This window comes from Borostomias antarcticus, assembly GCF_949987555.1.
Source record: "Borostomias antarcticus genome assembly, chromosome: 1".
In the NCBI taxonomy this organism is placed as follows: Eukaryota; Metazoa; Chordata; class Actinopteri; order Stomiiformes; family Stomiidae; genus Borostomias; species Borostomias antarcticus.
Window position 1 is genome coordinate 17,195,633 of NC_140234.1, and position 26,109 is coordinate 17,221,741.

General features: G+C 44.4%; 4 protein-coding genes across 4 annotated transcripts in view; 3 read left to right on the forward strand and 1 right to left on the reverse strand.

Annotated features, from left to right (window-relative positions):
* Positions 1-733, forward strand: part of LOC311312643 (large neutral amino acids transporter small subunit 4-like) — a gene marked incomplete at its 3' end in the record, with an annotated part of 18,040 nt that extends 17,307 nt beyond the window's left edge. Inside the window, exons 7-8 of the mRNA XM_084442606.1 lie at positions 53-176; positions 572-733. Of these exons, the coding sequence (XP_084298732.1) occupies positions 53-176; positions 572-733 (286 nt within the window). The remainder of the gene's footprint in view (positions 1-52; positions 177-571) is intronic.
* A 7,837-nt stretch (positions 734-8,570) lies between these two features.
* eif2a (eukaryotic translation initiation factor 2A) lies at positions 8,571-13,731 on the forward strand. The gene is made up of 14 exons (XM_084438249.1): positions 8,571-8,600; positions 9,066-9,135; positions 9,529-9,600; positions 9,746-9,864; positions 9,987-10,086; positions 10,287-10,369; positions 10,517-10,590; positions 10,719-10,863; positions 10,993-11,109; positions 11,404-11,978; positions 12,154-12,270; positions 12,641-12,751; positions 13,064-13,129; positions 13,282-13,731. The coding sequence occupies exons 1-14, from the start codon at positions 8,573-8,575 to the stop codon at positions 13,345-13,347; spliced, it is 1,743 nt and encodes a 580-aa protein (XP_084294375.1). The 5' UTR covers positions 8,571-8,572; the 3' UTR covers positions 13,348-13,731.
* A 292-nt stretch (positions 13,732-14,023) lies between these two features.
* On the forward strand, positions 14,024-16,537 carry tsen34 (TSEN34 tRNA splicing endonuclease subunit). The gene is made up of 4 exons (XM_084440484.1): positions 14,024-14,470; positions 14,649-14,787; positions 15,092-15,364; positions 16,062-16,537. Exons 1-4 carry the CDS (start codon positions 14,162-14,164, stop codon positions 16,262-16,264), a joined length of 924 nt encoding a protein of 307 aa, XP_084296610.1. The 5' UTR covers positions 14,024-14,161; the 3' UTR covers positions 16,265-16,537.
* Positions 16,538-16,913: 376 nt separating this feature from the next.
* Positions 16,914-25,241, reverse strand: mindy4b (MINDY family member 4B; the record flags this gene model as incomplete). Its single annotated transcript, XM_084442725.1, has 11 exons — positions 16,914-17,056; positions 17,365-17,545; positions 17,886-18,062; positions 18,424-18,496; positions 18,633-18,703; positions 18,831-18,896; positions 19,052-19,217; positions 20,489-20,583; positions 24,017-24,136; positions 24,608-24,787; positions 25,140-25,241. The coding sequence occupies 11 exons, from the start codon at positions 25,239-25,241 to the stop codon at positions 16,914-16,916; spliced, it is 1,374 nt and encodes a 457-aa protein (XP_084298851.1).
* Positions 25,242-26,109: the final 868 nt, after the last annotated feature.

The following is a 26,109-nucleotide window of genomic DNA, read 5'->3' on the forward strand; positions in this document are numbered from 1 at the left end:
AACAGGCACAAAGTCACAGCCTTTCCTGACGTGCGCTGTTTGTCCCCCGCAGGTACCCATCCTCCCAGTTTGGAAGCCTGACGGGTATGCAGTCTCTGATCAGCGCCCTGTTCGCCCTGCTGCAGCAGCCCCTGTTCATGGCCATGGTCGGACCCCTAAACGGAGACCCCCTATGGGTAAGACGACGGTCGTACCCTCCTTCACCCTCACCTTCCTTCAACCTGCCTCTCCCTCCCTCACCCTGCCTCACCCTCTCTCAACCTCCCTCACCCTGCCTCACCCTGCCTAATCCAACCCCCCCCCCCCCCCCCCCCGCCCATCAATACTCACCTCCCTCCCTTCCGTCTCTCTCCCCTTGTTAACTATTGTAACCCGACTCTAGTGGATCTTGAAAAAAAACGCACCCTCTCTAGCCCCCCCCCCCCACCGACCTATGACGTAATGTGCTGTGGAGGGAGGGAGAGAGGGAGGGAGGGAGGGAGGGAGGGAGGGAGGGAGGGAGGGAGAGAGAGATGGAGAGATGGAGGGAGGGAGGGACCGACCGACCGATGACGTAATGTGCTCTTCCCAGGTGAACGTGGGCCTGCTGGGCCTGAGCATGCTGGGATTCTGCCTGCCGCTCTACCTGCTCTGCCACAGCCGCCACCTGCGGCGCCTGAAGAGGGAGCGCGAGGAGGACCCCAAGATCTACGTCCAGATAAACAACGGCGGCAAGCCCGAGGCCTCCGTCTAAACGCGGAGAGGAAGAGGATGAAATGAGAGTGGGGGGAGAGGGAGGAGGGGGGAGCGATAGAAGTCTCTCTAGAGGGATCGGATGATAGGTCGTATCGCTGACCACTCCCCCCCCCCCCCCCCCCCCCCCCCCGGTATTCTGTCCCTCACACCGTCTGCACTTGCACTCAGACGACACTCTCTCACACTTTGGTCCACATTCCACCCTCTTAAACACACACACACACATTCATGCCCACTGCCGGTCACACTCAGTCAGGCAAGTACTGACCACCCGCACGTACACACCTCCACACCCCCACAGGCCCAAACACACAAACTGTGTACACTGTGAAAGACCTGCCAACACGCACACACACGCTCACACACAAACACTCATCAGGACACTTGTTCAACGCACACCTGGTTCCTTCGCCCAGGCTGGCCTCACCAGTACGCCGACGCTGTTCTCATCCAGGAGCCGAGAGCGGGCGGAGTGCTGGACTGTATCCGCGAATTTGAGGAGAGAGGAGGAAGGGACAGGAGGAGAGGAGGGGAGCAACACCCTCATCTCAGCGACTGGCTCCTTCCTCTCTTGTCCCTGCTTCGTTTCATTTCTCTTCGTTTGCTATGTTTTTCATTCTCTTGTCATCCGGTCGACTGCGCCGCTCTGCCGCGGGAGAAGACTCCTCCCTCTCACCGTCCGTCCGTCCAAACCGCCGGCAGCGCCGGCGGGGTGTGACTGACACCGTGAGAGGGCGCGTCGTCCCTCGCCTCCCTCACCAGAACCGCGATTGTCCTCCTGCGCCACCGGTATTTCCTCCAAGGTGTTGAAGGGCGGCAACCGTGTTGAGTATCTCCGTATCTGTGTTAGCGCTCCCTCTGCTCTGCGGAGGGGGGGAGGGGGGAGTCTTCCTGTCACAACTCTTGAGCTCTGAGGGGATCGACACTACTGGCGCTAGGCCACCTGTGTGTAGGTCAGTGAGACGTCAATGCCTCTGTGCGTCAAGAGCAGGTTTAGACCGGTTTAGACCGGTTTAGACCGGTGGTTGATGCTAAAAAGTGAGATTTAAATTCTCCAAATGGTGCTAAGAGCTCACAGCGACAGGATGAAGCGTACGTACGTGCGAGGGAATGGATAGCTGTCCCGACTCAAAATGTTGCCGTCATGTCAAGCCGACATGATTGGCTGAGTGCTCCTTCCTTTCTGTGTGTCTCTGTCCAATGGTAAACCCACGTCATTATTAGAGAAGATTCCAGAGGTTTTGACAGTCTAAAGCACACTGAGGCTGTTGAGGCTGCCGTCAACCCTGAGCTCCAGGGGGACAAGAGAGCTAGGACAGGAAGCTCTCTCAATGCTGTATACTGTATCACCACACACACACACACACATATTCATATTACCAAGTGCTCATGATAACCTGTTGACTTCTAAGTGTTTGTTTTGTAATTGTGTTAACACCAGATTATTTCATATCAAGTAATCTGGATTTTTAAAGGTAATAGTTGTTTTGTTTTTTTTGTTTCGTATTCACTTGCAATATTGATTATGAATGATCCGATGGCAGATGTTGTTTCCTGTAGGTTTGTTAGGAGGAATACAGATTTTTATAGCTGGATTGATTGAAGAGATGTGTAGGATGGAATGAGCTGTGGAGGAGGGTAATGTTCCCTGCCCTGTCTTACCTGATTCACATGGATCCATTTCAGTTCTGATTCGCTGTAGCAATAAGTGCTTCTGTGAGGTGCTGAGCAAAACTATTTTCTTAAATAGATACACCTATCTCTCTCTCTCTCTCTCTCTCTCTCACACACACACACACACAACGGCGCAATAATGTGTATTTGTGTACTGTAAGGCTAAACAGCAAGGTGCTTCTTAATCACAGGAATATATATTCTCTCGTTGGCAGCATTTTATTTTACTGTACCATTTCCACCTATTTATACTTAGTATTTATACAATATAACATAATAACAATGGCTACTTTTTTGTATTCCTTTCAACGAATCCAACACAGTTGGTGACTGACTACCTGTTACCTATGTACAGGTACCGTGTGGTGCTTGTTATGTACAATGAGACCCAAAGATACAAATAAGTAGTGTATTAACCATTTGACTATGTAATTACTAGGTAAATACTAGGGTAATACCATGGATACTGTAGGTAATGTAAAATCAAGTGCTGCCCTGGTTTTATTCATAATACTGGTTGGGTAGAGACCAGATAGTTCTGGAAACGTCTCACCAACAAAACCTTTTGAAAACTTGAATTCCCTTATACAATCAAAAAGAGAGACCAGTCAGATGCTTGAAAACAATGTTAGCTCCTTGAAATGCACATTCTTGCTGCTGGAGTGAGTGGTGTGGCCCAGATTTGGTTACCTGGTACCAGTAGGCAGGCCTCAGTGGGACTTTGTGTGCTTCAAGGATGATTTGCAAGAAACAGAGAGAAAGAGAGAGATATATATATATATATATATTGATTCTGTTTGTTGTTCTGTTTGTTGTATTCAGATACCTGTATGACCTTTTTTGCTCAGCAGTCCCTCACAGGAGCACTTCCAAAGACAGCCATTACCTTGCAGAGTGCCTCTCTATGTGCAGACGATTTGAGATGTGGATCAAGGCCAACGTTGGTGTCCCGCCCTCTCTCAGTATCCATTACTCTGATCCAGCCATTGTCCACAAACACTGTCCAGAAATGTTCTGCTGACAGACCTGTTTCTCTAGTCTCTCTCTCTCTCTCTCTCTCTCACACACACACACACACACACACACTTGATGAATGAGTATACTGTATGTGAGATATGAATTGCACATTTGCACCTTGGTCTTCCAATGAGGACCTCAATATGACAGTTCTGAATGGCCAGTATTGAACTATATACAGTGCACTGCTTGCTAGCTCTGCATGTAGCACATAATCTACTCCCCTAGCATCAGCAGCAGTTGTTCTGATTTCACTTTGATCTGAGTTAAGATGGCAACTATAATTAAATGTTATTTTTATATTCACAGAAAATCCCATGCAGGAACCTATACCCCAGTCTCTCAGTACAAGAACACACACACACACACACACACACACACACACACACACAGCTCAACAGAGAAACAGGCCTAGTCATCTTCAACACCATGACTTAGTAAATTGCATGGATCTGTTGACTTAGTAAAAGCGGAAGCAGATGTGTGTTTGAAGCATGCATGTGTCCTAATGGGACAGGTTCTTCAACATCTGCCTATAGAGATTGCAGGTGGCTTCCAATATACAACGCCGTACTGTACTCCAGCGCTATGAATGTGGGACTGTCACCTTCCAGTCCCTCAGAATGGTCAAATCAGCACTTTTTACACTGCCATACCTTAAAGTCTCACTCTAATCTAAATACCATGCACCTCCCTTTTATGTCATATGCCTTGACTTGACTTCTAGTTTGATTGATTGATTGATTCATAGACTGATTGATTCATAGACTGATTGATTCATAGACTGATTGATTCATAGACTGATTGATTGAGGAGTGTTGGTTTTGGATTAAGGGGGTTTCATGATTACACACATTGGTTGGGAATTTCAGCTGAAACACCAATTATTTTCCCTGACTTGTATTTTTTATATTTTGTTTTTCCCTGCAATGTACATTTTGTTTGTTGTTTTCACATTTTTATTTTTGGCATCTGTCAAAACAAATGTCACGTCTATACTATTCTGTATATGTGTTTTCATTGTATTGTGTCTCTTATCATGATACAGCCATTGTTGACATTTTGAGTCATGTTTAAACTACAGAAAAAAAAGATCAATATATGTAAAAATAAACAGAAAGAGTTAATTTGTACAAAATGGCTTCTGTCAGTTTGTGTATTTTGAGGGGCTGGAGAATCACAGACAACACAGTCACACATATTGTAGCTTCATCTTCCCTTGGACTAATAGTTGGTACCCTGCGATTGGTGTGGAGTGACCTTGAAGTAGAGGGAACCAGCGTCTTCACACCCTCTAGAGCGCATAAACAGCCACCATTAAATCCAATTATTTCCCCCAGTGGAGGAGGGCAGGACTCTTGTTTTGCCAGTTTCATAACGGTCACATTCATTTGATAGCTGGACGCTTTCCCAATGTAGTAGGGTCCAGAATTAAATGTGTTTTAAAGCAAGACCCTGGATATGCTGTTAAAATTACCACCACTAGAGGGCACACATGTACAACAGCAAAACAGCAACGGAACTCTAGTACAGTGTTTCTCAACCAGGGGTCCATGGACGGTGGTCCCTGGCATAATTACAGGGGGTCCTTGGGAAAGTTTAAAATATTCTTTTTGAAATTGTATTTTTGTTAAATGTATCAAATATGTTTAAATACTATTGTATAAGCCCATCCTATGTAACAAAAAATAATACTGTTTTAAAATGAACCAATAGGCTAGGCTTATTTGCACACATTCCCAATTCTCACGTTAGTGGACATAACTCACTCATTCTTGAAACCTAATGATTCACAAATGATTCAAACAGTGTGTGGGGAATGTTAAGATCATTCATGTTAAATATGAATACAATAGAAATGATATGGCTTCTTATAACCCTACTAAACCATCTTAAGCATAATGAACTGCATGAGGGGGCACAACTATTAGTAACTATTTTTTATAATACAATATGCTACTGTATTTGTGCAGCACTGATGCATGCTAATTATACTGAGCTCTCTCATTCTCCCTCTGACTGATAGTATGTTGAACTTGTGTTTGTTTGTGTAGGCCTAAGTTTCACACGTTGCGGTAGCTGTCCTCAAAGTAAGGGCATGTATGCCTGTAAGCTTTGATGACAGCATATCCTGGAGTGCACAGCTCAGCATTTGCTCCCACACTTGTGGAAACCGCTATGTTGGTGTCACTTCCTTTTTCAATACGGCTGCCGTCAAACACCCAGGCCAAGTCCAGCCTGGCTTATGTGCGTGGTTGGCTTGTTTCTGTTCAGGACTGGTAGGACGGAAGCTAGTCATGCCACTGAAATAGCCTAGCTGTGAATTGGAATGACATGAAATAATGTCTGATAAATTAAGATAGGTCTTGTCGCCTGGACACAACAGTTCCAATGCTTCCAATGCTAATCCAGCACAATAAGAGTGGGATAGCCAGTTAGCTCATGAGCTCACAACAACTAGCAGCAGCTTCCATAACATTAATGGTAGCGGTCAGTGGCTAAAGCAGTTACACTGATGGTTCCTGTAACGTTAGTTTTTTTGCTGCAATTGGTTCAACTTCTGTTTCTGGACAAAAGTCATTACTTGCTATATGCACTTTCCTTTAGGTGGTGAAGTAAGTAGACGGTAATCTCTGAGAATGTACTGCGTGGGAGTCCAATGCTCTGATCACTACTCTATTGTGGAATTTAGGTAAGGGATAAAAAGGTTGGAGTGAAAGGATGAATGTGTGGAGGTTTGGGATATAGTCCCATAAAGTCATCCCCACCAGGTCTTGAACCCCGGTCTCCCGGGTGGGAGTCCAATGCTCTCACCACTACCCTACTTGTGCAGTGTAGATCGGCAGGGTTGATTTTGGTGTGCTTGGACTACTGCCTCTTGTGGTGCCAACAGAGCGATGCAGGCCAACATTGTCGGGAGGAATGGAGGGAGGGAGGGAGGGAGGGAGGGAGGGAGTGATAACCCGAGAAACGCTATACTAGGTGCGCTGACTTCCAGCCACGCACAAAAAACACACCATTGTTTCTTAATGTCTTCATTTATAAGGAATATAAAGTAAGTATTTTTAATTTAACAGATAAATACTATAATTAGTTAAAAAAAACACAATTAATGTTAATAATTAAACTATGGGCTCCAGTGGGGGAGCACTAGCACTTTTGGGGTGGGCCAGGCCCCCTAAGGCCCGCCCATAGTGACGCCATGCTACTAAATAATATTATTGGTGTGGGGAGGCGGTGTGGGGTAGCCTGATATCAGACAGAATGTCAGCTCGTTACACTCCGTTGAAATCTTCCAAGAATCAGTCAACTTCGGTGGAATGGGCATATTTGAAAGTCTGGATCCAGGCTAGGGGTGGGGGGTCCTTCAGGGTTTTTCAAAATATGCCAAGGGTCCAGAGCTCAAAAAAGGTTGAGAACCACTGTTTTAGTAGGCTACTACAAAGCACTTTATAATAGGTTACTTAAAGGAGTAGTAAAGGGAAAATGCATGTTTAGCCCTGTTTTAAGGTTACTTATGATCATATACAATGGTTCAGATCAAAACGTTGACAAAACTAGCACTTTTGAGAAAGTCTGATAATTGCTCTACCACCGTTTTGGTCATACAATGGATGTGGATGGGCATCTTGAAAAATCATTCAAAAAACATGTTAAACACTCAATTTCAAAGACAAGAAACGAGGTGTTAGTTGGCGATCTGACATATAATTCGCTATAAAGTAAGATTCTAGTTCATCTGGAAAGGCTTTTTAAAATATTTAGCATAGAACTATTTAGTTGCAGGACATACGTGTGTAAACTTCCGCAAACTAGGTAGCCTAGCAACATAAACAATAACAATAGCTACCATAAGTAGTTCCGCTTCCTGAATCCCCTCTGCGGATTGATCTACACATCTATAACGGTTGCTTCAATACAAGACAATGGATTTCATAAAATGATCAAACAAACCCTACAGGATTCATACTTTGCGGCAAATTTGATGTCAGAACACCAACGGACACCAATTACCCCCTCGGTGAGCTTCTTGTCTTTGAAATCGAGAGTTTAACATGTTTTTGAAAGATTTTTCAAGGTGCCTACCCACATCCATTGTATGACCAAAACGGTGGTAGAGCAATTATCAGACTTTCTCAAAAGTTCTAGTTTTGTCAACGTTTTGATCTGAACCACTGTATATGATCATAAGTTACCTTAAAACAGGGCTAAACATGAATTTTCCCTTTACTACTCCTTTAACATACCGACCTGTTAGAGAACCTTCCATTTTGTCATATGCTCTATACTGTGCTACTATAAATTGCACCATTGACATACCAAAGACCATAGTTAAATTTTTCACCATCTTTGTAGCTACTCCTAAGTAATAAAATAGTGTAGTCTGTCTATTTGAGAACAAACTGGCCTCAACGTCATAGGGAGGGAAAGTGAAAACATGCGCCCCTAGCAGATTTGTTCCTATCGGAGAGGAGTTTCAATGTAATCTCCCATAGACCGGATTTTCTAATATTTACTACGAAACCATTTCGGCGAAGTTATCAAAACAAAACCTTCTGAGTGTTTTTACATTAATAATCTACCAACTGTGAGAATTCCAAAATATTTTTCGCCTTCTTTCAAATTTTCGAAATTGCTCCATTCCTCCAGTCAAAGTCAATGGAACTTAAGAAAATATTTTCATAATTCGGATTGTGATTGAAAATCAACTATGATCACCAGAATCAATAAAGTTTTTCTCCAAGTATTTGCCGTTTAAGGCATCCTACTAACTTTTCGGTGTCGACCAAGATATAATTTTTCAAAAGACGTGTCTATGAGAAATCAAATTCATTCTCTCGGCATTAGGAACGCTACCACTAGGGGGCGATGAGATTACTTTCCCTCCCTATATTGCCGTGGAATTCTATGACCCACCTACATAGGTTTCCGTGGTCGTTAGTTTTTATTTCAGAGCTTTTTATTTCAGAGAGGAGATTTTTTTTCAACATAAGATTTTAGTGACAAAAATTAGCCTACAATATACAAAATCACTGTGCACGACACGACAGCGTCGAACAAAAGTGATTATTTTATGATGACGTGACACCGACACGCCCCTTATTTTAGTCCGCATTTCCTTGGCTAATTCTCTTTCCGGTACATCATGGCGCCCCCCACTCCACTTTTAGCAGGTGGGCTGTTTCATTGTACCGCCAAATCACTTAATTTCTTGTTTAATAATTGTTCAAATGTTCACCTTGGTTTGGATCACACACTGCATGTCAGCGAAGTTGTCACCAAATATAAAAATCGAAGTTGTAGAGTATTTAGAGCTAATGCGACCTCATAGTTAGCTAGCTAACGTTAGCACTACTTATTGCCAATCAAACCCGTCATTATAACGTTAATCCTATTTAACCAGCCCTCTCAATATGTTGACTAGTAGCTAAAATGTGATATTCAAAAGCTTATCTGACGATCTCTTGTTGCTGGTGACACGGTGCAATGTGTAAACTAGCCTGACATCGGGCTGAATCGGAGCCAGGCTAGTAAACTAGCCTAACAAAATTAAAATAATATAGAATAGTGACATGATTATAGCTGTTCGTGGGCCAAGGTCAGCTAAGCACTAACGAACCTTTGGCTTGGTATGACAGTCCGAGGATCCGACGGGACACTGCTGCTCCGTGGACCTCCAACCTGTGAGGAAAATGCTACTTTTCAAAGGTGATTGTACATCAACGCATTCACATGGCACACACACATACACACACTTGCACATGACCTGATGGTATGTATAGGACGCGCCACACACATACATACACACACTCACTCATACATTAAACTCACTGTATATACACTGACTATATCACTACTTTTGTATTGTTATTCTCTCTTAGCTTAAACTTTCTTTTTTTGCACTAGCATTTTGTACTCACCCTGTGCACTTATGCACCACGTCCTAAAGCAAATTCCTAGTGTGTTGAAAAACTACAATGGCAATAAATTGATTCTGATCACGGGTGTTCTCCTGATCATCCCAATGAGGCCCTTGTTTAATCACAAACAGACTAGCTTATATTCATGCATGTTAACACTTTTCATACCTTTTATTATCAGGGACTCCCGGCAAGGTAGATATTTGTCTTTCAGTAAGGATGGGACACTGTTCGGATGGTGTAATGGAGAAAAGTAAGTAGGCTATCTTATGATACTTTAGGAATCTTATGAATCTCATTTAAAACCGACTGTTCAGCTAAGGCCACATACCTCAGTGCTGGGGTCTCTCTGTGGTTCTTTGCATGCTGTTTAATCTGCACACTCTTTGTTTTGTCAGGGTCAGGGTTGTGAAGGTGGCAGATGGCACAATAGTTCAGTCTTTTGATCTTCCAAAAACGTCACTATTGGAGTTCTCACCACTGAACTCCTTACTGGCCACCTGGCAGCCATACAGCAGTAAGTTCTTCAAAAATGTATTTGCCATAATACTGTTATTTATCTAGACAATGAAATACAAGAGCATACGGCATGGCAACTCTGTCCTTCACATTAGTGCAAATAATTCTTTCTTGTTTTAGAAACACAAGACAACCCACAAGGCGATGCTAACTTGCAGCTGTGGGACTTGGAAAAGGGAACCTGCCTCAAAGCCTTCTACCAGAAGAAGGTACAGGGATGGTGAGTATGTGTATAGGTGCATTGCTCTGTGTTTATACATAGTCCTAAAGGAAGATCATGTCTCAAGGATGTGACGATGAAGGACTTGTCAATGCAAGAACTTCAACGCATATATATAATTAACATTATCCATTAAAATAACTAGCCTCTGCCCGCTATGGTATCAGAGGATCTTACTTTAGTTTTTTCTTTGTTTACAGGAGTCCCAGCTGGGCGGATGATGAGAAGATCGCAGTCAGGAGTGTCAACAATGAGCTCCACTTCTTTGAAAACAATGACTTCGGTGAGTATCTCTAATACTGTTTCTTTCTTAAATAGCATAACATAATTCTTTCACACACATCCACAAGACACTGAGGGGTACCAGTGCATATCTAGTACAGCCCACATTCCATGATGAAGGTATTTTAATCACTTTATCTTTCCCCAGGTAACATCGCAAATAAACTTCACCTTCAGAAGGTGTCAGCGTTTGAGCTGTCCCCTGGAAGTCAGCCTAGCAAGGTACAAGCTCTTTTCCTGTATGTTCTTTGTGTTTCCTACATGTAACCCGACTGTAATAACAATATCTGATGTATGTGTGAGACTATGTATGAGTACAAATCAACATTTCTCCCATGTGCCTGCTGTAGGTTGCTGTCTATGTTCCTGGTTCCAAGGGTGCCCCCTCGTTTGTGAGGCTTTACCAGTACCCTAATTTCGGAGGACCAACCTGTGCTCTGGCCAATAAGAGCTTCTTCAAGGCAGACAGGGCCGCCATGCTTTGGAACAAAAAAGGTTGGCCAACAAGGAATTCATCTGTGTCATTTTGCTTTTCTATGTTCCGGAGGCCAGTGGTTTGTTTTGAATTGGATATTTTAGTTATAAAGCTTTAATTTTAGCCTTTGTGTTTTATGGCCCCATCAGCCACTGCCGTTGTGGTCACGGCCAGCACAGATGTGGATAAAACAGGGGCCTCATATTACGGAGAACAGACTCTACACTACCTGGGCGTCAACGGCGAGACCGCTGTGGTTCAGCTACGTGAGTAACACCCTCAGATGTTCATTAACCCTTTCAATACGACCACGTCACCGGCAACATTTTAAAAATATCTAACAAATATTTAATAATATTAAAAAATATCTAACAAATCTAAAAAATTCCTCACTCCAACACTTGCCGAAAGATGAGAAACTGCGCTTTCTTGTATTATAGGGAAAATCCAATTAATATTTGAAATGTCACTGTACTTTCAGGGTTAAAAGGGTTAAGGCTTACTATGTAGTTCTGCAAATATGTCTGAGGATAATGTACTAACGGTTGTGCCTTGAACAGCCAAGAACGGACCCATATACGATGTGGCGTGGAGCCCGAACTCCACAGAGTTCTGCGTGGTGTACGGTTTCATGCCTGCCAAGGCCACCATCTTCAACCTCAAGTGTGACCCCGTCTTCGACTTCGGCACGGGACCCCGGAACGCCGCATACTACAGCCCTCAGGGCCACATCCTGGTCCTGGCCGGCTTCGGGAACCTGCACGGCAAGATGGAGGTGTGGGACGTCAAGAAGTACAAGCAGGTGTGCAAGCCGCAGGCGCCAGACTCCACCCACTTCTCCTGGTGCCCGGACGGCGAGCACGTTGTCACGGCGACGTGCTCTCCCAGGCTACGGGTCAGCAATGGCTACAAGATCTGGCACTACACGGGCACGGTCCTGTACAAGCAGGACACGCCGGAAGGCGCGGAGCTGTGGGAGGTGCTCTGGCAGCCCTTCCCTCACGGGACGTTCTCTGAGCAGCCGATCAAGTTCCAGGCAGCGCCCAGTGAGCTGGGCAGCACGGAGTCCAAACCCGCACAGGCCTACCGCCCGCCGGCTATGCGGAACAAACCTGTCACAGCGAGCTCTAAACTGGTGAGGAAAGCAAACGGCTCCCTTCGTTGACTTAAGTTCATACTGACCCAGTCGCTGAATGCTGTGGTGCCAAAAGGTGAAATCTGGCGCTGTTTCGAGGCAGCTTACTCTTGGAAAAAAACATATGAAGAAGGTTTGACCGTGATTATAAGACCATTACGATTTTCTTTTCCAGCATGAAGAGGAACCGCCTCAGAACATGAGGCCTGGAGCCACAGGGGACAAGCAGCTGTCCAAAAGCACGCTGAAGAACCAGAAGAAACGAGCCAAGAAAGCAGAAGCAGCCAAACAGGTGCGGTATGATTGTTTTGGCATAGCACGCAACAGGATACATCATTTGGAATGCAACCACGTGTTATTTTGGGACAGCATCCTAGCTCCAGAGGAGCGCAGCGCGACCTATAGGTATAGGTACTGCATTTGTAATGCGCTCCCCATCCAGTTGTTACACTGGCCCGGAGCGCCATTCACACACCAATGGCGCTTGCCTGCTCATTGGGAACAATTTGGGGTTCAGTGTCTTGCCCAAGGACACTTCGACAGGTAGTCAGGAGAAGCCGGGATTCGAACCACCGACCCTACGATCACTGACCCGCTCTACCTCCTGAGCTATACCGCCACCCCTCACCTGGTGTTGAGAGAATTGCGTTGTGCATCTACAGGAAGGAAAGTCCGACAGCCCTGAGCCCCAGTCGGAGCCATGCCCGTCCGAAAGCGCTGGACCTGCCTCCGGTGCCACCGAGTTGGACAGGAAGATCAAGAGCCTGAAGAAGGTGAGAGAGTCACTGGCCTCGTTTGATCACTCTGAAAACGCAACCTTCCGCATCCCTTCCCTCATGTAACCTCTGATGTAACGATTGAATGGGTGAAAACATAATGCCTCTCTCCACATCTCACACTGCAGCAGAGCCTGCATCGGCATTATCATAACACTAGCTTATGCGGTCTCATTTTGCTCAGTATTGACATAGAATTGTTACATCTGTTCTGGGAAAATTATACTCCTTTCCACTTTGATTATTGATATATGCTGGAGTGGTGCCTATGAATGGATGAGAGATTTTGTTTTTTAATTCCAACCTCAGAAACTGAAAGCTATTGATGAACTGAAAGAGCAACAAGCATCTGGAAAACCTATGCAGAAGAATCAGGTACTGTTCTGGGGACCTGTTTCAGTGTGCTTGACCACAAGGTGTTTGGAGTGTGAATAACTATTTGGAATTCCATCACCATATACATACATTCTAATTCGACCTTGCTCGTTGAATTGCTCAATCTATTTTCTTTTTCCTGTGTCCATAAGCTCGATAAGATGGAGAAGGAGGCTCAACTGTTGAAAGAACTGGAGGATCTTGAATTGGGAGTGTAGAAGAAATCATTTCCCATGAGGGGATATCCACAACAACCCTGCCAGGGCGTAGGAGGATCCAGGAGGCTACAGTTGTCAATTACGGACATTATTTCAGATATGGACCTCGTGTGACAACTTTAAAGATTATTCCCAAGAATTTAAAACTCAAAAGCACTATTGCTATGCAATGTATTGTACAGATAATAAAGCCAGTAAAGAAGTATTTTGTTTGGATTGTCTGAAATGCTTCAAGGCTTTCAGCAGCTTGAAGTTTCAAATTAAAGCAATGCATTGAAAATGGAAAACTCCAATAACCTTATCGCCTATTTACCATTGTTCATATTTCCTGATGCCAAACTGTTTGTTGTCATAGATCAAAGGAATGGTTGATAATTTCATAAAACGTTGATTTACTGTTAATAACAGGAATTTGTGTTTTATTCATGCATTCATGTGTAATAACCACATCACATTCATACTGTATAAGCCTGAAATGATGCGTGACAAAACGTGCATTGGCTGTTGTGTGGATTGAGCGGACGTTTTTATTGGAGGACCGCCTTGTCAATCATAGTTGTCATTAACCCGCTCCCGCCCACAAGGAAGTGTTACAGAATCCAGCAATGAGTTGCTCGACGTTGTCATTACAGAGGAAACATACATTTTACACCGTTATTTATTTTGAGCTAAGTTAATGTCAGTGTTGGTCCTCATGAACACGAGTGCAGTGAACCGTTAGTTGCGTGCTTTTGGCACGTGCCGTACATGCACCGAAACGCATGTGGACGTATGTGAACCCGATTCAAGCGGTAGGCTAACATGCCATTCTGAGATGGAAACCCACATGGATTCAGCAGCTCTAGCGATATTGAAAAGTGGGTCTCAAGAGATTGAGGAAGGGGTAACGATGAACCAAGAGTCTGGTCCGGTGATCGGATTGCATTTTTGTGAGTCCACGCCTCTGGTTTGGCGTGCGGCTGAGCTGAGAGCGTCCCGCGGCGTGGGGATAGTCGGGTCCCTGGTGGGCTCGCTGGCCAGACAGCCCAGACAGAACGGCCGGCTCGGCAGACCGCTGGAGCTGATGCAGGAAGAGGGACGGGTGCTGAAAGAGATGGGCAAAGCTACAGTAATCCTTCCACTGGTAATACGTGTGTTTGTACTTGAACATAAAATGTGCATACCATGACACTGCACAGGAATGTGTTATAACTAACAGTGATGTTGTTACGCTACTTTTTTTTAGAGACCTACGCTGTAAGTGTATATTGAATGCCAGAGGATCATCCCTTGTGGTGTGTTTTGTTCATGGACCCTGACAGGTTGGGGACAGTGAGGTGAGCCCGGAGCAAGTGGAGCAGTACCTCACAGAACAGGAGCAAAGCTTTGAGGAGCAGAATGTCATGGCTTTAGAGGACAGAAAGACTGTCATGCTAAGAGTTATGACCGAAAAACAAAAAGGTAGGAGGGGGCATATCACTCATATGAGAACCCGGGTGAACCGCTGTTCTGAATGATGCATCTCTAGCTGACTGTTTTATTCACTGCACTTTTTCGGGCTTTTGTTCCAAGCTTGCACTTTCACATTATCTGGTCAAGCCTTTGCACCATTCAGAGGTAGTGTCAGCTCTCTGGACACAATTGGGGTCGTATCCTGTGGAAGGTGGGCACACTTTAGATCACAACACACTCGAGGCAAGGTATGTCGAAGGCAACGCTTAGTTTAAGTAGGTGTTGATATAATGTCTCCGCCCTGTTTTCCCAGGAGGCTCAGAGAGTGAGGACTTGATAAGAGATCGCCTGGCTGCTCTGGAGCAGGGCTTTTCTCTGCCCCGTTCGGCCATGGCGGTACAGATATGTACAGCCAGAGCCGGTCTGGGGCTCTGTCCCGAGGAAAAAGGCTTCTTGGCAGCCAGCTGGCCGGCGCCACGGGACGAGCGGTCCGAGACCATGTTCCGTGTCTTCAGGGATCTGAGGCGTCGGGGATTCTACCTCACCTCTGCCGGGAAATTTGGCGGGGACTACCTTGTGTATCCTGGTGGGTTCCACACGTCATTTCAACGGCGTGTCTGTGATTTGTTTGTCATTGCTGAATTATAACCAACCTCTATTCCTGTGTTTTGTTTTTCCTACATTTTGTTTTAAAGTCGCACTGAAATGAAAAAAACATTCTGTCCCATTTTGGTTCACATAATTGGTCATAGTGTTCACCTATTCAACGATGTATGCCAAAAAAAATACAAAATTCTACTTTTGTTGTAATCTTATATCAAAGAATATAATTTCTTACTTCCTGGAAAACAGTAGGTCACGTGCAATGACGACAACAGGTACCTTAGATTTTAGGCCAATAATCTCACCACATCCACCCATCAATCAACGCTATCCTTCTATCGAATCTGTCTAAAATTCTTAAAACCCGTCCACTTGTCAATGTTCCAATCAAATTCCTCTAAACATAATGTCCCACCCTCATAGCTTGTTTGCGTCGGAAAAACGTCAAACTACGGAAGTTAGATGATCTCAAACGTCCGTTTCAGTGCGACTTTAAGTGTACTTTTTTGCATTTCGTTTTATATGATATTTTATGTGTTTCTTGCACTTTGTCTTTGCACTTTTAATGTCTCATGTAAAGCACTTTGAATTGCCTTGTTGTTGAATGTGCTATGCAAAAAAACTTGCCTTGCCTAAAACTCAATGGTATGGAATCAAACTTTTGTTCCTCTCCGCTTCAGGTGACCCTCTCCGTTTCCATGCCCATTTCATCGCTGTGTGCCTCTCCATGGACACATCGATGTCTCTGTGCGACATTCTTGCCGTCGCGCGGCTAGGGTCCAACGTGAAGAAGACGGTGCTGCTGTGTTCACCTGGTGAGCGCTATGATCACGACAAAGAGGAAGTGGTGTACACGTCCTTGCAATGGAGTGGAATGATTTAGCTTAAAACCACGTCACCTCAGACTTGGGGATGGACAAAAAGCCCGACTTAAGTGGGATTACAAGCCCCACACAAAAGCATACGAGTTGCCTTGAAGAGTTTCGTTCATGTTGGGACTTCCACATCTCTAAAAAGACTGCTATATACAGTACATTGATTGAAGTGGGAATTTCAGTTGAAGTGAACTGTAGCTCCACTTCAGTGCCACCAGGGGGCAGAGAAGAGGGCACACTTCAGCAGTGTCTGATATGTGTTTGTGTGTGAATGTGATTGAGGTGCTTTCTCGAATTGGATGATGGAAGCCAATGAAATGTGACAAGTCAACTCAATATAAAATACATTTGGAGTACAATTTTGAACTTGGTTGCCTTTATTTATACAGTTTGAAGCAACTTAGATGCCACCCATCTTGCCTAACGCACACCCTCAGTTTTCAGCTCCCGCCCTTAAATCTGAAAAGTGATTTGGGTTTAATATTGTGGGTGGACATCAGAGGTTCAATAACATCAAAGTGATTCTGTGGCTTTACGTATAATATCAGCTTCACAGCTACACTGATATTTGTGTTCCGTGGGAAATAAGGCCTAGTCTCTCTGAGTCCTGGGAGCTGTGGCCACCAGGGAGGCAGAACATAACTACGTTTAGCCTGGTCAGAAAAAAGGCACGGTCCCATTCCAGTCAATGGCAGCTCCCTCCCATTTGGTGCGGATAGTCATCTCAACGGAGGGGAACCTCCTTTCTGGGTCCCTGGGGGTGTCGTTGGTACCCACCTCCCAATGGTGGGAGTGTGTGTCTGAGAAGGAGGGGACCAGGTGGGTGGGTGGGGGGGGGGGGTTGAGAAAAGGTACACAACGCTTGTTGACAGTTGACATGAATCTTGTTCTGAACGCAGTAAGGATTAGTTGCTGTCAGTGAGTGTAAGGAACAAGAGTTTGAGGACCATTCATGCGGAATGCTGGCCTGGTTAACCAGACACACCTACAATAACAAGATCAGGTTGGTCTAACGCACTAGTCCAGCTTACCTTTGGCGCAATCACACGGACGATTGTTACATTTATCATAGCACGTTTCATTCGATTGTAACGTTAATCTTCCCTACCAATAGTCAGCAGCGCCGTGCTTGTCTGCGAGGGCTGGCCGTTGTAGAAGTGCATGTGGAACACGTGCTCCATCTTCCAGTCAGAGAGCAGCAAGCGGTTGGGGCTGAAGAGGACGCTGTATGTGCTGTTGATGCAGCACACCCAGATGGGCAGCTTAGGGGTCTTCAGCATGCTCCCCACCTGGAGAACGACACAGCCAGGACATGGGCAAGTCATTTTTTTTTTTTTTAGATATTTTTTAGGGCTTTTCAGCTTTAATGGGATAGGACAGTTGAGAGAGACAGGAAACGTGGGAGAGAGAGAGGGGAGGACATGCGGCACAGGACCCGAGCCGGGAATCGAACCCGGGTCCGCCGCGCAAAGGACTAGCCTTCGACCATGGGCGAGTCATTTTTACAACGAAGGAAGTAAGGATGCTTTTTCGGATGCGAGTTATTCATTTGAGAGCCATAGCAGAATCAGATTGGATCTTTGAGTCCACGCGTAAGGTGTAGTGTGTGAAGTGTAAGAGGCAGTGTACCATGGGTAGTTTGGCTCGCTCCAGCTGCTCACGGCTCCAGTACAGGTACCCCACATCACTGCGGGCCTGAACCCCGTTCAGGGGCTGCTCCAGCGGACTGCCGTCCTCACCATGGCGAAGAGTTCCATTGAACATGTTGGGACTGGCTCTGCCTATGAGCAGCAGATTCAACAGTGCCTGTCGGTGAACCCAAAGAGTGGAGAGTGATTCTGTAAATATGAATTTATCATAAAGTCTCTCATATTATTCGATCGGCTGTAGGGTGACGCAACAGACTCTCCTAACCCTGTTCACATAATGCCACATTCATTCTAGGAGGTATACAGTATATAAGATCACTGGACCCTAGGGGATGAAGTGCATACTGTATCTTATAAAGTACAGTATTGTTTGCAGGCTCTAACCCATACTGGTTCTGATTCACTCCGCTGCACTAACAAAGTCAAACAGAAACCGTTGCCACGGACACAGCCAACTACCGCATTGTACTTGAAGAAAACTGGCACAGGCACAGATGTGTATCTTGTGTTTTGCTTACCTGGCGACACACAAAGTTGCCCAAGCGGAATTGCAGCAGGTGAGAGGTGGTGCAGTCCAGGTCTTCTCTCAACCTGAAAATACAGATAAAGAAAAGAGGTTTTCTTTTTTGGTTTGTGTTTTCAGATCGATCACACAGACTGCATATTGTTCATGTTCGGACAGGTGCCTGACCTCTGACACTGGTTTGGGGATTTTCAATACCTGTACCTGTTTATTGTCCTTGAAAATATTAAACTATAAAGAAATAAGATGACTCCATGGCTCCCATCTTCTTTAAACTGTAGATTGAAGTACAGTAGAGAAAATGAACGACTGACTGAAGTACACTAGAGAAAATGAATGGTTCCAACAGCAAAGGAAACAGCATCACAGCGTTTTAAATATTGATATACAAATCTGACTCACGCATTGGATGTGCTCATAGATGAATTTCCTCACATCCTCTTTCGTATTGAAACTGAAAAGCTGTAGCTGCAAATAAAGAGATGTCTTTACCTCTAAATTGGTAAAGATGGTGATGAAAGTACAACTGTGATGGCAGCTGGATAGAAACGAATGCAGTGCCAGAGAGCAGAGGCTACTGTATTCCAGGTTTGTCACTAAACGTTTGATAAAGAAGTCCGTACTCTCTCAGTGAAGTTGTCCAGTTTGTAACCCAGGAGCGGGGTTGTACAGTAATCAGATGTCACCAAGGAGACCGTGGCGCTCCGCTCCTCGCCAGCCGCCCACAGGATATCGGTCAGAGCAGCTGCCAGAGCGCGGTCCTGCTCCTTCTCACCTACCCCGCTCAGACTGGACACGGTCAGGGAGAATTACAGCAATATCACACCAGAACCAAACAGGACAGGAGCAGCCGGAGATAATCAAATGAGGAACTACTCCACCTCCTGTTAGTGCCTTAGGGCGTAGTGTGACGGCTGCTTGCGGATGATACGCCTACAGGCACTTTAACAGGACACTGTTAAACACTTTATCTCCCTTTATTCCAATGCCTCTAGTGGGCGAGTTCCATGTGTTCTAGGCATAGGCTCTGAGAGTAGGGGGGGCAACATTTTGACGTGAGAAAAAAAAAAAAACAGTTCTGCCATCTCGTCCCATCTATTTACAAAGAGATGTAGGGTTGTTGTGAACAGTATGCTAATAAGAAATCCGTATGACAATTCAATATGTACAACGCATCAAACTTCATCTAGACACCACGAGCATGTCAATATGACTTTATGACCGAGCACTAGGCCATACCCAACATCACAACATCAAACTGCAACTGCCTGCTGGTGCTAGCTTCCTCGCCGATGGTGATGTTGCTAGTGCTAGTGCTAGCTTCGATAGCCTCTGGAGCACTTCTGCATTCGATTGCACCTGCTGCGCTGTCATTTTGAGTGGTAGCTTCTTCATTAGCATTGCCAGATTTTATTTTATTTTATGAAGAAGTGGTAAATTGTTTTTATAGCTCTTTTTGCCATTATGAGCAGGTTGGCTAGTTGTAGCTTGTTGAGCACTGAGCAGTACAGTCAGATCTCATTTTTTTCGACGGACGAGTTGTGCCATTAGTGGATTATGAATATATATATATTTTTAAAGGTAGCCTAGTTTAAGTAATAAAAACACTTTTAAAATTAATGATGATCCAACACAAACTGGTACAAACCACAATTATGTATTTAATAATTGTGTTAATTAGTAAAAAAAAAAAAAAAATTTTTTTTTTTTTTTTTTTCTTTTTTAAGAATCTGAGCAGAGTTGGGCTGTCCAATCAGGGGGGGCACTTGCCCCCCCTGCCCCCCCTATAAAATCGCCAATGGTTCTAGGTATGATCTCTGAAATCTTCCTTTAAGATACTCACATGCCAACGATAAGATAGATAGAAGCCTTTATTTAGACACGGAAGAACATACTGAGAGCTCTTTTACAGGTCTGTCCTGCTTACAAACAAGTGAAACAACATATGCAGTAATACAGTAGCAGGGTACATTATACTAGCCTATAATACGGCAAACAGTCAGGAAGATCTTTGAACCGATCGTGGAAATCCAGAGAAGTACTGAAACATATTTTCTCACCTCTGTAGTCTGAAGCAGTCGGAGTTCTGTCGGGTGAAGAGCAAGTATTTGATAATATTTGCTTGGACCACCATTTGAATGGCACGCGATCCTCCCTGAGGAGTAAGAAATTAGATACAGTAAAAGAACTGATGTGCACTTTTGCATGTTTCAACTCCTGGTAGAAAAATTAATTTTTAAAAATCTTTTACAACTTTTGAAATCTAGCTAAGGCGATCACTCCGACAGTGACAACCATCTGCCAGCCTGCCGATAGCCATCTTGACTAAATGAGACTACGTTACATTACAGTCATTAAGCAGACACTTTTATCCAAAGTGACTAAAAATAAGTGCAGCAGCGTACAGTAGGTACAGTAGTCAAGAGACTAGTCACCAGAAATCATAAGTGCATCTCCCTTCTAAACAAGCATCTAAGAGCTTAACCCTGAAAGTACAGTGACAACATTTCAAATATTAATTGGATTTTCCCTATAATACTAGAAAGCGCAGTTTCTCAGCTTTCAGCAAGTGTTGGAGTGAGGAATTATATTATTATTATTATTATAATATTATATTATTCAATATTTGTTAGATATTTTTAAAATGTTGCCGATGACGTGGTCGTATCGAAAGGGTTAAAGTAAAACCGCAAGAATAAATACAATGTGCTAAGAGAAAAGGTCACGGTACGTCTTGACCAGGTGAGTTTTCAGATGACCAGTGTTCATCCCACTACTGTGGGACCAGGAGGCCAGAGCTGTGACCGGGTCGATCGGCTGCAGAGGCCTCGGAGCGTAAGGACAACCAGTCGCCTCGAGGCAGCTGAGCGAATTGGTCGGGCGGTGGTGTAGGGCTTGACCATAGCCTGGGGGAAGGATATATATGCGGAAATCAGTGACCACCGGATCTGGTCACTGATGGTCACAGAATTCCGCATAACACCTGGTTGAATCAGAGCGACGCGAAACCTCCGGTTGAAAATACGTCGGTTGCTCTGCGAAGAGGGGCCAGCAGCTGATGACACAGTGGAAGTTTGAAGTGCTAACAGTAACTATAACAGTACTCCTATATGCTAACATGGATATTTTATCTTATCTTATCACTAAAGCTTATAATTAGAATCAGAATCAGTTTTTATTATTAAAAAAAATGTTTTATTTAGTTTTTATAATTTGCCACCACCACCGCCTCCTCCTCCGAGCCATGGAAGAGGAGAGAGAGAGAAGAGGACATCTCTCTCTCTCTCCCTGACTCTCTCAGTGGTCCAGAGAGAGAGAGAGAGAGGAGAAGGAGATACCATCTTGACATCTCCTCCTCCCCCCCTCTCTGGCCAGAGAGACGGAGAGAGAGAGAGAGGAGGAGATATCAATCTGACATCTCCTCCTCCTCTCTCTCTCTCTCTGGCCCACGAGAGAGCCAGGGAGAGAGAGGGAGAGGTAGATGCCCCCCTCTCTCTCTCTCTGGCTGCTCTTCCTCTGTCGCTCTCTGGCTTTTATACACCTCCTGGCCCACGTCACAAGGGCGCTCTGTGACGTCACGGTTCGCAAGGCTCTTTTGACAAAACCACCAACTTTTGTGTGCTTTTGTGTCTAAAATCACTGTAAATCACTTGATTGGCACTTTCAGACAGGTGTGATGAAGGTGCTATTGCAAATTAAACCATGGTCGGAACAACAAGACTGAGCTGGGGAGCCCACCCACGCTATAGCGGCATATCTCGATAAAGCCTTTATTATAAAGGCTTTGTTGACATAAATTAGCTGGCTTATTCTAGCAGCCGATTCTAGCAGCCTAGCAGCCTAGTTCATAACAACGCAGGCGCCTTCACGAGTATCCTGGATTTGGCGTTAATATTATAATAATATTCTCTCGTTCAAAATAAAGCAACTGCCAAAAGTTAAAAAGTCTTTATTGAGATGTGCTGCTAGGGCGTAGGTAGGCTCCCCATAGACCTGGTCCAGGGCGATATCCTACAGATAACGCCGTTACTCTCAATGCAATTTACCTATGAATGCGCTTCCTCGGCCCGCTCGTCCGAGTCTACAAACAAAACCGTTTCGTTAATCACCAAAGTAAACACATCGTTTGAAAGATGAAAGCCTTTTCTCCGAGGTCGCTACAGTTTGTAGTCCCCCACCTTTCAAATAAAAGGCAAATTTGTACACTTAAATGGCTAATATCCACAGCGCATCGACTGTCTTCTTCTACCGGCGATTCGGCGCTCTCTGCTTTGTTTAGCTTACTCACTGCTGCCGCCTATGTTGGGGATGATGCATTACATTACATTATTTATTTATTATTATTATTTATGTTTTATTTACATGTTTTAAATTTTAACATTTGCCATAGTTAATAATTCAGCGTAAATGTTCTCCCGCTAATCAGATACCTCAACACCATTTAAGATGTAATGCAAATGTAAATCTTTAGTGTTAATATTAACTGTAAATTAGAAATTACACACAAAACAGACATGCAGGATTGCTCCGCATTATTACAATTCTGTAACTATGACTTTATTTTAAAACCTAAGTAATTTACAAATGTTCTGACCACTGTGACATATGTACATTTCCAATAAAGTCAGGGTGGGACTGTAATGTAACAACAGCATTGTCACGTTATTTAATTACATCGTAGTTACGGATTTCAGCAGCAGTGACGGCTACGTTGCTCTACAGTCTCCCTGAGGTCGGTTATTTGCGACTGTATAGTCACGTGTCAGCTAGGTCCGCTGTTGGTACCGTAATTTACCAAACTACGACCAATGTGTCCCGTCGGCTTTATGTACTGTGCTAGTAGGGGAAGGAGCTGTTCCTTTCACTGCCCTATAGGCTGGCAATAGAAACTTAAACTGAATGTGAGCTGGAGTCGGTGTACAGAGCACTGGCTTAACGTATACATAGACCCCCAGAGACAGCGTAATATAATGACGACACTGATATGTGGTTACTGTATGTCTCACACCACCAGGATCATTATACAACAATGAGAATAGAGATAATGCCAAACTTCTAAGATGACAGTCAACATCCCAAGTTAATTAAGATGGACACGCAGGTGATACAGATGAGCAGACTGAGGGGGAACCCAATCCTTCTAAAGTCATATAAGGATGCATCATGTGGAGTAACCTGCAATATGAGAGATGCATTAAGACGCTACCAACTTGTGTTATCACATTTGTATTAGTTAGTTAAATTAACCTTTTTTGTTATAAAATAAATGAATAATAGGAATTGTGTCACTTTAAGTCAGAGGTCCAGTAGTATGTTTTCACCACTGCTTGAGGTTGTTATAGGGCCTCTTCCTACTCTGTAATCAGTTATCTTTGATTATCAACATGCTTTACGGAATTGTATGTCTTGGCTAATAACTTCCACATCAAACATATTGAGAGCATGAACAATATTCAATTACTTTCTTATGCTAAGCTCATATTGACCTGCATTTTGTCTTTATAGTTTCCATTTCAACAAATTCCCACAGTTTTTTATTTTATTGTTTGTTTGTTTTTTAACCATAATGGTCACCATGCACGGCTCACCCTCTCTGCTTCGAGGGCATAGGACAGGTCTGAGTATGGCTCCCTGAACTTGAAGAAGGACTTCTTCCACTCATAGCTGAAGACATGAAAGGTGTTGCCAAATAATATCTTCCTTAGGTTCTACAAAATAAAAAATGGAAATAAAAACAGATATTAGTAACACTCGTCTTTGAGAATCAAACATACAATTTCAACCTCTGCCTTTTGATATGTTTACTGTGTATGAAAGTGGACAACTGGGATGTACTGTATACTCATAATTAATCAAGGTTTAATGATAATCTTGACATAAACAGCACATGCTATAAATTATTTCACATAATTCTCTCAATGGTTTTGTCATGGTGCTTGCTTGCTTGCTTCCAGAAACCACACTTGCAAACTCCATCCACTGCTTAAGAGGCACATCAATAAATAAGGGGGCCATATTGCAAGCCTTTTGTCCCTGTGTAGGAACACACACACAAACACACACACACACACACACACACAGCATGCACAGCTACCGCATCAGCAAGGCTGCTGTGGGACACACAGCAGTGGATGGAGGGTGTGGGTGTCAGGTTGACCAGCTCATGTTCCCAGACTCACCACAGCTAGCTCGGGGGTGACCGCTAGTCCTCCCAGACTGGGGGAGACGGCCAGCGCTCTGGGGATGGAGTAGGGCACGGTCAGCAGGTTGTTGTGTCCCCGGGGCGGCTGACCGGTGGGCGGTGCCCTCCCTGAGCCATCCTCACTGTCCTCCTCTGGCTTAGTCCTCTCTAGTGGTCTCTGCAGAGAGAGAGACAGAACACCAGGAAATGACACCACAGATCTGCGCCGTTGTCAACGATATTATACTGTACTTCCTCCACAGCATGCGTTTGTTCTGAGAAAGCTCTGCGGTCTCTAAGATCAACTTCAACCACCAACATTGTCCAACAACAATACATTCAAGAACATCCCACGCCTCTCTTCGTTCCATGCGAGCTCATTCTCAATCCAACAAAATCAAACTTAATTCCATCCAGGCAGGTCAAAGGTGACACATTTCACACGAGCCGCTGAGGCATATCCTGACATAAAGAGGCGAGGAAACGTCGCTAGAGACGGAGGAGCCACCGGCAACATCGCCGAAACTCACATCTGGGTTCCTCTTCACCTCTTCCTGCAGGATCTCAATGTAGCTCCGTTTGGTAGGCTGCAGTGCCCTGATGGTCTGTAGGAGCTCCTGATAATCTGTCATCACTGGAGCTCAGCGAAGACAACTAGTACAACACGCACCTACACCGATGCTACACATACAGGCTCCACAAGAGTTAAGAGAAGATATGAGGAGAAGCAGATAGGCTGAAAGAGAGAGACGGAGTTGGAGAAAGCGAGGGGGAGATACAGTAACATGCCTTACAGTGAAGGCAGTGAAACTATATGCCTGCCACTACTGTGGTACCTGGTCTTGTCAGATCAGGTTCAGTGACGAAAGCACAGGGTAGAGGCCCCCGAAAAGCAGTCCCACCCCACCCACACATAACACACACCGTGGTTTCTGATTGGACAGGTTACCGGAGCGGACCACTGTATATGCATGCTTTACACTTTATGTGTGTGATCATGCATGTAGGGTGAATAGTGTGAATAGATGATAATGGTGGAAAAATAGATGGCATCCTACAAAGATAGTGTATTGCCTTCAAGGAAATTGCCCATGTAATACCCTTTTGTTCACACCTGCATCATTTACCTTGACCCGTCAAGGGACTAACTAACAGACGTGAATTGGGAGCTATACAATCGGGTACGTGCATAATTGTGACATTCATGTTTGAATTATATTGCCCCTTAAAAAAAGCAAAATGAATGAATTAAACTTACTTTAATGAGACAATGTTGTAAATCCACCCTGTGGACATAATGATTAATTAGGCTCAGAAACTGTTGTGTTTCGCATTCAACAAATAACTGAGGGCAGAGGTTTTGCTTAAAATATACATGTTTGAACTGCGGCGTAGTAAAGATGAAGATGATGACATTGTCGCTTTTTTATTTTTTTACCCGCGAGCGTTGAAGATCTCTCTCCATTTGTCGAGGTCAGAAAGTCGCGTGAGAATCTCATC